Below are 14,760 nucleotides of genomic sequence, written 5' to 3'. Positions count from 1 at the left end.
CATACAAGCATGAATGAATGATAATTCTATTGGTTTTAAATTAGCTAAGCAGTTAAATAAATTAATTAGGTTTTTCACAGACTCCACTAAAATCTACTCACAATAATGGGAAATTGTGTCTGATGCTCCAAACAACCAATTTAAAAACAAACTCTAGGAACGTAACTATTAAGTAGAGCACTGCCTGCCTGTATGGCCTCCCTGGGAGCAGGGCACAGTCCAGATGGCTTTCTATAATTTCATGCTCCTATTATTCTCACAAATAATTAAAAATAACAGATATGAAATTACATGCAACTGAGATAAATATAAAACATGACATTTATAAATCACTGCCTACAACCCATTACAGACCTCAAGGGGTAAAGTAATAATAAGGAAATAGGTAAACTGTCAACAACTGTGATATTCTAGGGCATCAAAAACCAGATTCCATAACTAACAGAGATAAAATGGTAATGGAGAGTATACATAATGTATAAGTTCAAATTTTCAGATCCATGTTAAAATTTTAATAGCATATATAAATTATAAATAAAATGGGTATTTAATTCTATATACTGACATATTCAAATATTTACTGAATACCTAGCATGATTTAGGAACTATTCCAGATATTTAGGATACAAGAGTAAAGCAAACAAAAGAAATCCTTACCCTCAGAGTTTACATTCTAGGAGTGAGAGCAGACAACAAACAAAGTAAGTATAATATGAAGTATGCTGATATAATAAGGGCTATAATGAAAAATAAAGAAGAGAACAGGGATCCAGAGAGCTGGGGAAGGGGGTTATTAAACAGTGTGGTCAGAGAAGATCTCACTAAGACGGCAGGATCTGGGTAAAGATCTGAAAAAGGTGAGGCAATGAGGCATGAGAATATCCAGGATTAAAGTGTTCTAGGCAGAAGAAACAGCAATGCAAAGGCCCAGAGGTAGGTGCAAGCCTGGTGTGTTTCAAGAACTGCAGAGATTAGAGTGGCTGGAGCAGAGGGAAAGAGGGAGAGAAAATCTGGAGATGAAGTCAGAGAAAAAAAGACGACTTCCATTGTCACATAAAGTAAACAAACTGCTTCTGTGATTTAATTTAAGCTCTCCAAACACCAAATCCATTTCTATGTTTTTTTCTAATAAAACTTATTCAAAGGGTAAAAATGAATACTTACTCTGTCATACTTAGCAACTATTTCAGCTCGCTCCTGGGCAAGTTTGAGTGCTACATCCTGGTCCGAATCTGTGGAGAGATCAAATTTAGATGAACTGTTTTTTAAAGAACCATAAAGTTAATTAATTATAAAACTAAGACAAAACAAAAATAAAACAATAAATCGGTACTGCCTAAAAGGACAAGCCAGCAAAATCAAATAAAAGGCTGAGTTAAGTATCTGTAACTACAACGTTGAAATATCAATGCATCTACCATTTCAAATAATATACATGATATTTAAAAGAAAGCAAATTTGTTAACATAGCATTAACGTAGGGGAGACGATAAATCTTATCCCTCAAGAATCAATTTTGGATCTAACTTCAGAGAAATAAGTATTAAAGTAGAAACAAACCGAAAGCTCTAAGTTTTCAGATAAAATCCACCTGGGTGTACGATGAGAAGAACATTCAAGAAGGCTTTTACAAACAGGTAATTTGTCCACAAAACAAACCAGTATAAGATATACTTCAGGAGTTAAAAAAAATATATTTCTCCTACATGATGAAAAGAATTACTTCTTCATTTGGCCTCTGAGGTCCTCCTCATCAACTGTCCCAACTACTATGATAATCTCCATCTTACAGCACACACATACCCTTCTTTCTTACTACCACCATGTATCTTTGAAAAACACAAATCTGACTACAGCAGTAGAGATCATAACATGAAATAGTATGCATATGATTAGACATCACAAGTACCGTAAAGAAAAACAAAAGACCCGTAACAGGCTATATCAAAGGCACCTCTTATCAGGAAGAAAAAGACAAGCATTCCACTGGAAATCTGGGCAAAGGCCATGAGCAAGAAATTCACAAGAGTAACAATAGCAGCCAGAAGCATATCTGTGTTCTCAGTAAGTCTCTGGCAGATAGTAAGATATCTGCAGGCAGCAGATACTGTGAAAAGCACTTTACATGCCTTACCACGTTTATTTCTCACAACGACACCCTAAGATAGGTATCATATGAATTCTATCACATGGACCAAAAAATGAAGCCTAGCGATTTGTGAACTTGTCTAAGGTCACAAAACTAATAAAGAGCAAAACTGGAATTCAAATCCAGATAGTCTTGACTCTATGGCCAATAATTTTAAGGATTACTTTATAAAAATGATTACTAAAGACACAAGAAAGGACCTCCAGGGAAAGATGCCAGATGGAACATACATTTTATATCCATTCTTCTTGAAACTCACTAATCCCCTCCATCAAAGGCCCAGCAAATGGTGGCTCCTGAGGAGCGGGAAGGGTGGTGCTGAACACAGAATACTGACGAAAGGGGTCAATTCCCTGAGACTGAAAGGATGTGCAGGAGTGTGGAAGGGGTTGGGTGCAGGGAAGAAAACCATATCCTCTCCACAGCAGGAGACCAGCAGATACGGCCTGAAACTGCAGAAGCCGAAGGGGCAATCCAGGCATGCCATCTAGCACTATGGAAGAGAACAGAAATGAAGCAGCCCAGGGAGTGGAAGGTGGTTACTTCTGTGGGGTGGGCTGTGAGGAGGGAGGAGTATGGCAGTCAGCTATTTTTCAAAATAAGCTGTACAGACTGCTGAATCTTTAAACCAAGTATAGCTCTGATAAAAATAAAATCTAAATTTAAAAGCCAAGGCATGGGGATAAAAAAAAAAAAAGTATTAGAAATACAAGTTTTAAAATATCTTTGTACTTATCTTAGACTGACCACAAAATGGATTGATGTTACTCAATGTTGAGCATGGGGAAATCTGCAGTAGCTTACTCTGAGGGGTGACTTATTAGTGTATAAAAATCTTTGTGGAAAGCAATTTAATAATATGTCTGCAGAATCTCAAAAATGGGCATACCCCAACAATTCTACCTCTAGGGATTTAGGCCAATGAAGTCATCAATATAATAGTAAAAATTGGTAAAAATGGGAATTTGTAAATTTTTAAACATTTATTTGAGGAAAAAGTGTTTATGTCACTGCTTTTCTCAGACTACAAAGTGTCAATATGCTATCCTTTGGGGGAAAAGTGAATAAATAATGGAATGGTTCAATAAAATTAACAAAAATGCAGATTAGTTGTTTAGATTTTCACAATGAACTAATGTAATCAGAAGTCTAGGATAATCAACTCAATTATATATTCATTACCCTACTATTCTAGACTTACAGAACTCTGTCAATACCTTTTCCTTCTTCTGTTGCCCAGCTTCACAACATTACACTCCCACTTCTACAAAGGGGGAAAGCAAATTAATAGAAATTAAACTCGAACTAAGAAAGCTGACTACTTATTAAATTCCACTTCCATTATCAGAACAACTAAGCGTGAGTATCTATGGTGATCAAATTCAATGGATGAGTGTGTTCTTTGAATATATTCTGTATCAGACCTTCATTCCTGCTACCCGTCCTAGGAGTCTCAACCCTATTTCCTACTTAACAATGACAAGTTTAAACATATAAAGGCAAGAACTGGAAACAGTATGGAGTTGAGACGATGCAAAGTATCCCAAGAAAGCATCATTGTGGTGAACTATAAGATAGAAAGCTTTCCACAGCTCATCTCTATAGTCTACAGATTTCCAGAAAGGAAAATCTAAGCATTTAATAGAGGCCATACTGGAATTGATTGAAATTCTATCTTAATTTTATGAAAGATCATGTACTTTAGTATGATTAGAGCAGTCCTCCAAATCAAATAAAGTAAGTTCTAAATCTTTAAGTTCCCTTAGAAATTTCTTACCATTGCATTTCCCTGTGGAGAGAAAATTCTGTAATGTTGACAAATGTGTTCTAAAAAAAGCATGAATTTGAAGTCAGACTGATTTTATAAAATATAGCCAAACCTGCTTCTCTGAAGAGACTAAATCTAAATGCCAATTCTTTCCAACAGGGAGTAGTAGAGACATTATTTAGTAATCTACATTGTGAGGCAATCATCTTTAGAGTAAGAAGTAATATCCCTATACAGCATTCACTATAGTTATATTTTGTTTCACACTGTCTGACCTAGAGTTGAGAAGTTTATTAAGAATTACACTAGAACCCTCCCTTTGGTTTCATTGTGAGTGCTTATTTAGAAATTCCATTCCAAGAACAAAGAGTCTGCCCTAAAACACTGACCACAAAAGGATATCAACAGCTGTCTTGTGTCTGTGCACAAGTGTGCACAAAGTTCCAGGCACCTATTAAACAGTGACAGTTGTGTTCCTCAGTACTTACATCACATGTCATTATTAAATTTTAAAAATCTCTATTACATTACTCAAGCCAAATTAAATCAAATTATTTTTATTGACTTCACATCTAACGTAACAACGTTCCAAAGTAAAAAATGCATATTTGAAGCAGTAAAAATCAAAAGACATTAAATACTCAAGTATACAGGAAAACATACCTGGGCACAAATTTATGGAAGATAATGACTGCTATCGCATCTTATGAAGCATTTAAAAAACTGACAACTATAACATTTTAAGAAGACCTCTAATTCCCTTTAAACACAAGAACTTTTAAGAAGCAAGCATCCTCCTGAATGACATTTTTTAAAAGCAGGCATTGTAGCTTAGTATCATTCAATTAATCCCAAATTGTAATGAACAAGTCAGTCAAAGTTAGTAAATTTCAAATCCACTAAAACAAAACTGACAACACTTTTCCTACTGTACATTCTGACAGATAATTACTATATATAAATCAACTCTTCCAGGGGCGCCTGGGTGGCTTAGTCGTTAAGCGTCTGCCTTCGGCTCAGGTCATGATCCCAGGGTCCTGGGATCGAGCCCCACATTGGGCTCCCTGCTCCACGGGAAGCCTGCTTCTCCCTCTCCCACTCCCGCTGCTTGTGTTCCCTCTTTCGCTGTATCTCTCTGTCAAATAAATAAAATCTTTAAAAAAAAAAAAAAATCAACTCTTCCAATTTAGGAAGTACTTTACCCTTTGTTAGACAATTGGTCTGGCCTTGGGAATTAACGGTAGCTTCAGTCCTCATAGAGTAAACTTATCTACTCCAAGATTTCATTATTATTTTACAGTTCTCAAGCACACCAGGAGTGTTTGGTGGTGCCTCACACATTCTTGCAACAAACTGAAACAGAAAAGTGGAAGGCAGCTCTACTTTAAACTATTTGTGAAACAAGCACAAGAAAGAAAACGTTTCTAGGGGAGAAGAAAAGACCTTTCTGTGGTTACACAGACTACAGATATTCAAACAAAGATGATGTTTGTTGAGAGTAAAAACATGTCTTTCAGGCTAGATCCCAAGTATGAACCATACCAGCCTACACCCAGCATTCCATCTGACAACAAACAGGAGCTTGAAACAAGCAGCTTTATAACATGCCTTCATCTTGTACTGCAAAATTAGCCACATGCCTACTACTTTTAATAAAATTTGTCATGAAGCAACAAAGACAATTTTTATTGAAAACATTAAACTAAAGCTAAGTAGGAATGTTCTCCTCAAGTACATTTTACGTCTTAACATAATTTTTAATGTGAAAACTCAGCCTCTGTTTCAGACACTAAGTGAATACATGCTAAATTTTGGAAGGTTTTGGAAAGTTTTAACACACCACACGTATACAACTGAAAACAAATGTTTTGTGAAACAATGTGTATAACTACTGTAGGATGTGACACTATGAAATTTTCTATTCCATTCTATTTATTTTTTCTTACTTCCCTTCAATGCTTCCTTCTTTCTTTCAAATGGTCAAGGACCTACAATTTGGAAACCACTTTGCATGTAATAGCCATGTTAGAGGCATGCTTGTGAACATTAATTACACTTAACTGGACACTAATGCATTAAGTTTACACTCAGCTTAAGCCATCTGTAATATTTAATATAAGCAAAAGATTGCAGAAGCTTAGGGAGAGGGAAAAATTTCAAGTCATACACCAAGGAATGAGAATCAGACTGATACCAAACTGCTTACCAGCTAAAAGATATGAAACTTTGTTTCCAAAGTTCTGAGAAAAAAATTATCATTTACTTAGAATTCTTTACCAAGCCCAACTATCAGTGAAGCATGAAGAAAAAATAAAAACATTTCTAGACATTATGAGTTGTGCTGAGCTCAAGAATGAACCCCACCACCCCCCCAAGAAGATGTCCACATCCTAATCTCTGGAACCTGTGAATATTCCTTATATGGCAAAAGGGATTTGCAGACATAATTAAGTAAGGCTCCTGAGATGGGGAGATTATTCTGGATCACGCAGACAGGCCCAACATAATCATAAGGCACCACATAAAAGGGAGACAAGAAGGTGTGACGATGGAAGCAAGAGGTTGCAGTGTTGTGAGAAAGGAAGGGGTCACTAGCCAGAGAAAGCAGGCGGTCTCCAGAAGTTAGAACAGACTAGGGAACGGATTCTCCCCTGATGGCTCCAGAAGGAACCAGCCAGGCTGACACCTTGTCTTTGGCCCAGTGAAACTGACTTCAGACTCTAGCCTCCAGAACTGTAACAGAATAAATCTATGTCGTTTTAAGACACCAAGTTTGTGGTCATTTGTTGTAGCAGTGATAGGAAACCAATACAATGATTCAAAGTTCACTGCCTATGCAATGTTTCTTTTAAAAAGAATTTCAGAATACACTACAGAACAGCAAGACAACAACAGAAAGAATGGACAGAAACTGTCTCCTTTTTCAAACTTTAGTCAGGCCCCTCTAAACCCTCTTCCTGACGAGGCCTCATCCTGTCTCCAGCCTGCCTAGCCTAGCTGTAGCAGGAGCCCCCCCACACCCTGATAGCTGGTTACCCTGGCATGCCTTTACCCAGAATCCTGTTCAGTCAGTGTAGCAAGGACCCTGGTACCCTTGATGTCACCTCTACCCACTGAATCCTTTACTCTGCCTGTATTACCCCTACTTGTCCTTACCGTTTGGAGGGGAGCCCGATCTCTCTCCACTATTGCTGACCGTCTTGACCCTAACTGCAATCGTCCTGAACAAAGTCTTCTTTGTTGTTTTAACAAGTGCCAGAATAATATTTTCTTTAACAGAATCAAAAAGAGGGTCAGACACAGGACCCATGAAATCTCAGGAGGCTAAAATTAGACATTTCCAGATGCCACTGTATAACTGCCTAGAGAGCAGCCAGCCTAAATTAGAATAGGGAATACAAGGTGTCTTCAGGAAGAAAGTGGGTATTATTAGTGATACGGTAAAAGCTTATACATGAAAGACTCCAAAAAGAGGGTGAAAGGACTGTTAGAAATCTTAGAACAAGCAAAGCAGAAAGTGCTAAAAGTCACAGTCAAATATAAAGAAATGTACAAAAGGCATTTGTACATTTGAACTGGACTGGCAAATAGGAGAAATGAATTCATGTGACCTCGACACTTTCAACAGTAGGATTTTACTTCCTTCCTATGTACATCGTAATATTTGAGATTGAAGTAAATGATACTGACATTATTATGATTATATGACACTGACATGATTCTGATTACATAAGAATTTTATGAACTTTTAATCTTCACAAGCAACTGCAGACAAAGTGTCCAAAACCAAACTCTGATCTGCACACACAGACCCCACTCCAAACCTAAGCCGCCTTCTTAAAAGCAGCTACTGTGACCTGTGACAAACATGCTCTGCACTATACAGGAACCTGCATGTACCCACATGCATGCACACAGACGTCAATTTCCCTTTTCTAGTCAAAAACTAGAATTGTTCTATAAATAATTCTACACTTTACTCTTTTTCATTTAACAGTACATCTTGGAGATTGTGCATATCAACACCTATAGATCTACCCAGTAGTGTGCCAATAAGGGCTTAGCAACCGATTCTTAGAGGGAAGAAGGGCTCAGTGACCTGGTTTGTGGCATCTCCCAACTTCCAGAATGCCACTACCCCCACTGTGGTGGCTAATTAGCAAGGTACAGCACACTGTCACGGAACACAGAGTTCAGCTGGCTCAAATACTTCAACAGATCTACCTCAACCTTTCCACAGCTATAAAGCTTCCTAATGCGTTAATGTAATCTATTCGACCAGTCTTCTCTAAGGAATGTGAACTAGGATAAAATGAGAGGCAATTTTTAATGGGAGTTAAAGATGAAACATCATGAGGTAAAGAGCTTACGAGGCAGTGGTGACCAAAGGCGAGCAGAAAAACAGAGGAAGCAGAAACTACCAGGAAGCTGAGAAAAAGCAACTGTTGCAGAGAGGAAAACAGTACCTGATGTGCAGAGCAAAGCGAGTCACCATCGCAGAGACAGTTCAGTCTAAAAAAAGAGACAGAAGGACCTCTCCCTGAAGCTGCTTCATGCTTCAGTTCCCAGTGGCTTTCACTTCCTGCTCAATACAAAGGATGCTCTTTTTTCTTGAAATAATTTGAATAAGTTATTCTTGACCATGATCTGAGTTCCTTCATTCCACCACATCTTTCAACCAAAAGAGGCCCTCTGCACCAAGGGGGCCTACGCAATGGTTTCAGTTATTTGTGATCACTTTCTTAGCATGCTGTGAACTAAGACATATCAAAAATATGGTAAAATCGGGGCGCCTGGGTGGCTCAGTTGGTTAAGCGACTGCCTTCAGCTCAGGTCATGATCCTGGAGTCCCGGGATCGAGTCCCACATCGGGCTCCCTGCTCGGCAGGGAGTCTGCTTCTCCCTCTGACCCTCCTCCCTCTCATGCTCTCTGTCTCTCATTCTCTCTCTCTCAAATAAATAAATAAAATCTTTAAAAAAAAATATATATATATATATATATATATATGGTAAAATCTTTCATGGTAAAATCTTAATAGGCACCATTGCTAAATTTTGTCATGCTCTAGATCCAAGGCTGGAAGGAATACTCGAAGGAGGAATAAGCAGAGTTAAGCACATTAACACTAAAACATAACTAAAAACAAAATAAAGGAAGATGCACTAGTCACAAGAGAACCTGAAATACCACTTATTATAACTGGTCATTCTGTGTAAGATGACATTAAGTGCAGGCACCTACAAGTTCCAAATACCCGCCCTCCCCCCACAGAGAAAGCTTATTCTGAAACAGCATGCCAGGATCCCGTGGGATACCGACCACCTTCCGGTCCCGTGAGAACTAACCCAGTGTCTCCTCATGTCCCTTCTACTCCCTCCACTGGGAGGTCATCTATAATGCAACATTACTTTGCACTCCAGCCAGGTCCCACTTCCATCTCTCATAACTTACTCAATTCCATATTAAACAATGTCTTATCAAAAACTGTACAACCTTCAAAACCTTCTTCTCTCCTTCTTCCTCCCTCCAGTAGAGTTAAGAATCTTAGAAAAGTCATTGGCTTCCTTCTCTCTTTCTCATGTTCACTGGGAATAAGACAACAAAAGATTTGTGTCATAGCTGCAATTATAAAACTACTATAAATAATCGTGATCAAGGAAGGGACAGCCAAAGGCTAGAAGCTAAATACATGAAAGAATCAATGCCATAACCCAAAGTCTTCAGAAATGCCCAGATTTGCTCTCAAAACAGCCACACAAGTATCCATACAATAGCTTCATATTTCTCTGGTTTAATATGCATTGTCTGATACCATAAAACACATTCAAAATAAATAAGCTTAAATACTCTTCAACTTTAGCTTTTACTTTAATTATCAGTGTAAATGATTTTTATCTTTCCACTCAAAATACTTCTATTATAGCACTACCAGCATGGTATCAATATTTTCTACTATATCATGCTTTAAATGAATAGTTTTTAAATTTTTCATTAAATTTGCACAACACATTTCTTCAAATTCTTATATAGAAGCCCAACTGCCCAGCAAGGCAGGTAGGTGAGGTGGAGGAGAGAGGGAGCAAAGTTCTCCTGGCTTGATCTCCCTCTTTCCTCCACAGTGATCCAGGGGACCTGTACAGACCTATAGTGCTATACAGGCCAAAGCAAGGGGTACCCATTGGCCTTCTTTTGTGAGTACCTTTGTAAAGCTAATGCTCAAATGACTTCTCTTCCAATCAGTTTCCCAACTGCCATCTCAAGCTCCCTTTCACAGTCTCCCCCACAATTCTTAAGGTCTGGGTCTTCCTTATACAAATAAAAAGATCAACATTTTATAACTGATAGGTTGGCTGTTTGTTATTTTGTTTGTAAGCATATACTTTAAGACCCTTCAAAACAGGACACAGCTCTAATATTTCAAACAAAGAGCACCCGGTATTAGCGAGGTATTTAATATTTCCATAACTAAAAAGATACTTAAAATTATAGTCTTAATAATTCCTGGGTAGGCTTCTATTACTTGCTTCCTACTTTCTAGAAAGATGAGAAACAAAATAACTTTTAAAGTCCTAAAAACAATTACTGACAAAGATTTGTTATAATTGAGAAGATCATTTTTTTCTCAAATTCAATCATGAATTACAGCCTGCTTCTAGTGGACCCACCTTACCAATGCCCATTGGCATAAGGGAGAACTGGCCTGCTTCTTTTGTTCTAGCGTACTTCCAAACTGGTACCCATAATACCTTATTGAATATACTTATTGGCATGTCTATTTAACTGTAAGCTCCATGAACAAAAGACAGTTATCTCATTCATCTTGGTATTGCTAGTATCTATCACAGTGCCTAACACAGGGCAGATACTCACCAAATATTTCTTAAAAAGATAAAAATAACTCCTCAAAATTAATTACTATTGTGAACTATTCAACCAGCTAAACACTTAATATATCAATTCATTTTTAACAATTAGATTTTTACTTTATTTAGTTAGTTGGCAGTTAGCAGGCCAGGGGAGGAGCTGAAGGGGAGGGAGAGGGAGAGAGAGAATCTCTTAAGCAGGCTCCATGCTGAGTGCAGAGCCTGACAGCGGCAGAGCTCAATCCTATAACCCTGATCATGACCTGAGCCAAAACCAAGAGTCGGACGCTCAACTGATTAACCCAGGTGCCCCAACAATTAGATTTTAAACTATTATCCAGATATAATTTCACTGCAAAAATATACCTTTACTAAAGATTACCAGCTTTGTTTTTTTTGTTCTATTTCAAGGTAGCATTAAAAATTTTATTAAGACTGTAAAATTCAGATATGAGAAGTCACAATTTATTTCTAATTAGCACTTCTGTTTACTTACAAGTCCTTCATATCCATTAAGGAAGAAGGAAAGAAGGAAAGGAAGGAAGGGGACAGATCGATCTATCAACAGATAGACAGATAAAGGAGGAGCCTCTTGAAAGGTGAAGAAAACCAGAGACTTGTGTGTGTTTGTGTTCCAGTCTACTCCTCTACTCACATCTTCCTTGATCTAGCTCCCCAGTCTACTCACAGAACATCACAGTCTCACTTTCTTGACAGGAAGGTCCTGTTCACTCGGCTGAGTGCGCTACCATCATGCCTCAAGTCCATGTGGAGATACTTTAGCTAAAGGAACACTCCAGAACTCTCCCCCCACTCTTCCCTCATTCCTCTTATGGGGGCAGGACTTTTGAGGTTGGCTTGGTTGAGCTCCTTGCTCTCTCTCTCACCACTCTGGGTGCATGCCCTCTGGTCTACTCTCATGCATGAAGGCACCTGTCCTGAGGGGAGGCCTGCAGTTGCTCGGCTATGCTAGTCACCCAGTGGGTCGGTCTAAGTCAAGATGGGCTAATAAGTCCTTTTCACTTCAGATCTATGGTCATGTCCTCAGATCAGCCAATAGAGGAGACATTTTGATCTCCATCTGTCAGTCTCTTGTGTCTTACTTCTCAAAGAGAAGAAATAGTACCACTGTTGGTTCCCCAGAACTCCCCAAATCAGACTAGAAACTCCTACGCTTATGTATAAGGTGATTCAGAGAAAAAGGATACGGAGTGATGTAACAATATTTAAATACCATTACTACTGATGAGAAGCATAATTACTAGCTGTTGAATATGAGTGCAACTCCCACATTTGGGGGCAGGGTTGAATGACAAAATTGCCAACAACAGATACTTAGCACCAAGACAAGCTATGAGTCATTTTACTCACTTAGATCCGCCTACAGTTGCTGGCAAACTCAGGATTATACCTTAGCTGCTTTTCCAGCAGTATGATTGTTTTAGAAGATGACACAAGACTCATTGGTAACAACTCCCTGTTTGTGGATACTTTACAACCTGTCTAGTCAGAGTTTACTACGTTCCAGACACTGTGTTGAGCATTTACTACATATAACCTCATATAATCCTCACACAACCTACTCTGATAGTTGTATGTCTATCCCCAGTTTACATATGGGGAGCCTGAGGTGTGGAGAGGTTAAGTCATTCTGGTCCTGGGGAAGTAAGTGGCAGAACAGGACTTAAAAGTCAAGACTATCTGACTTCAAAGCCCTATTTCTAACCACCAAGCTATTTTGCTGAATTACAAATGGATGATCTTTTTTATATTTCTTCTCACCTCTGCTAGTCCTTACATTTTTTTTCTTAGAAACAAAATATTTATGATTCTTATGGATTCTTCACAGTTGCTTTCTACTTTCCAGTAGCCTTCTAAACTTACCACACTGAATTGTTACTATTTGTGCAAAATAGACTCCAATGATGCAGAGAGTTCAAGAACCACTTAAATGAAATATTCTTTGTGATCCTAAGCAACCATACCTCCTATAAGTTGTATGTTTTAGGATAATAATAGGAAATGTTCAAGAAACATGCAGTGCTCACTTCAGCAGCACACATACTGAAAAATTGGAACAATACAGAGAGGACTAGCATGGCCCCTGCACAAGGATGACACGCAAATTCATGAACCATTCCAAAAACACACAAAAAAGACAAAAAACAGCAAAAATATGTGACCGACTAATCACCATATGGATACTAAAGTTAACTCTGCTAAAATACTTTATGCATTTAGTAGATACTAACTCAAATGCCCTCATAAATAATTTCTATGATTATGGAAAGAATTCTGTTGAATCTACTTCATTTACTTGACTTTCACAACTCTTTCAGCTCATTCAGAACTTCTTGCATGTACAGTTATATTCACTACAAGTTCGTGTTGAATTCAGCTCATTGGGTACTAACGAGTAATGACACAATTACAGCAGATTCTTATAGGCCACATATAAGGCAAAGGGGATGGAAGAGAATTCATAGAATGCCCACCTTAATAGTACATAACTAATTCCACAGATAATTTGGCAAACCCTGTTCTCAATCCGATGGTAACTTTTCCACTCCTTAAATCAAAAAAGATATGCAAATAACAAACTGTGCCTAAAATGGCATACAAAAACAAGAACTCAGTATCACTTAGAACAACAGAGTAGCACACAGAAAGAATTGCATTAATACATTTTTTTTTTTAAAAAAGTATGACAATGCAAGTATTATTTAGTCCCTGAATGGCCCTTAGATTCAAATCAGAATATAAGGCCATCGAGGAGTGGCTGGGTGGCTCAGTTAGTTAAGCAGCCAACTCCTGATCTCAGCTCAGGTCTTGATCTCACGTTTGTGAGTTCAAGCCTTGCACTGGGCTCCATGCTGGGCATGGACACTACTTAAAAAAATAATAATAATAAGGCCATCAAATGCCAGCAACTTGGGAAATAATAAATATTAAGTGTTCATATCACACTGAAGCTGTCATTCATTCAAATAATTTTTTTTAAAAAGTGCCCTAAGCTCCAAGCACAGCACCACATAATTCTCATAACATAGAGTTGCATTCACCACCTCCCCTAACAAAACCTATGAACATCATATATGCATCTCACATACGTATGTGTATTTAATATAACACTTAACATGACTTTTATTTATTTATTTATTTATTTGACACACAGAGAGAGAGAGAGAGAGAGAGCACAAGCGGGGGAGCGGCAGGCAGAGGGAGAGGGAGAAGCAGGCCCCCCACTGAGCAGGGAGCCCGATGCGGGGCTCGATCCCAGGACCCTGGGATCATGACCTGAGCCGAAGGCAGATGCTTAACGACTTAGCCACCCAGTCGCCCCATTCTTTACGCTGTTACTGTTATTATACCAATAATTTTGTGTTGGGGTGCCTTGTATAAGTGAGATTTATTTTATATAATAAACATCAAAAGTGCTATACACATATGAAAGTCACTGATGAGGAGACTAGATAAAATAAACATCAACCAACAGTCTGGCTCATAATAACAGCTAGCATTTCTTCTGCACAATCTAAACATCTTATGTATGTTATTTCGTGTAATGACCTCACATCCAAACTATGAGGTAGGTATCATTATTGTTCATTTCACAGACAAGAAAATTGTTAGGTTAATTAACTAGCAAGATCTCACAGCTTTGAAGTTATAGAAGTGGCATTGGGACTAAGGCAATAAGGCCCCAGAGTGCTCTTAATCACTCCACGTAATCTTTGGATAAATGAAATGGCAAGCAAATGAACAAAGGTTTGTCAAGAGAATCTGTCAAAAGGGATCCTCAAAGTAGCATTAAATCAGGGCAAGAGGCCAAGGAAATGCCCTCCAGTCAATAAGAAGCCAAGGAGGTGGTTCTGAAGAGAAAACTGGCCAGAAGATGTAGCAAAAATGAAGGCTGCTCAGGAAGGAATAAGAATGTACTTATTAAAAGCTCATGTTATTGAGTTTTTATTACTCAGCA

General features: G+C 38.2%; 1 protein-coding gene and 1 non-coding gene across 5 annotated transcripts in view; one reads left to right on the top strand and one right to left on the bottom strand.

The window, feature by feature from the left end:
- The window catches only part of USP6NL (USP6 N-terminal like), a 185,444-nt gene that overhangs the window by 81,451 nt on the left and 89,233 nt on the right, over nucleotides 1-14,760 (bottom strand). For 3 of the 4 annotated variants that reach the window (XM_021696682.1, XM_021696681.1, XM_044915010.1), the window contains one exon: nucleotides 1,165-1,232. In XM_021696682.1, coding sequence (XP_021552357.1) covers nucleotides 1,165-1,232 — 68 coding nt within the window. Of the gene's footprint in view, nucleotides 1-1,164; nucleotides 1,233-5,119; nucleotides 5,175-14,760 lie in introns of those variants that run through there. The other variant, XM_044915011.1, reaches the window with a different exon arrangement.
- On the top strand, nucleotides 12,822-12,930 carry LOC123324959. The gene has a single exon (XR_006540135.1). It is a non-coding gene; the product is annotated as a U6 spliceosomal RNA (small nuclear RNA).

The sequence above is a fragment of the Neomonachus schauinslandi genome, chromosome 5, assembly GCF_002201575.2.
Source record: "Neomonachus schauinslandi chromosome 5, ASM220157v2, whole genome shotgun sequence".
NCBI lineage: Eukaryota > Metazoa > Chordata > Mammalia > Carnivora > Phocidae > Neomonachus > Neomonachus schauinslandi.
Note: the sequence above shows the minus strand (reverse complement) of the source record. Positions and strands in the feature narration are given on the sequence as shown.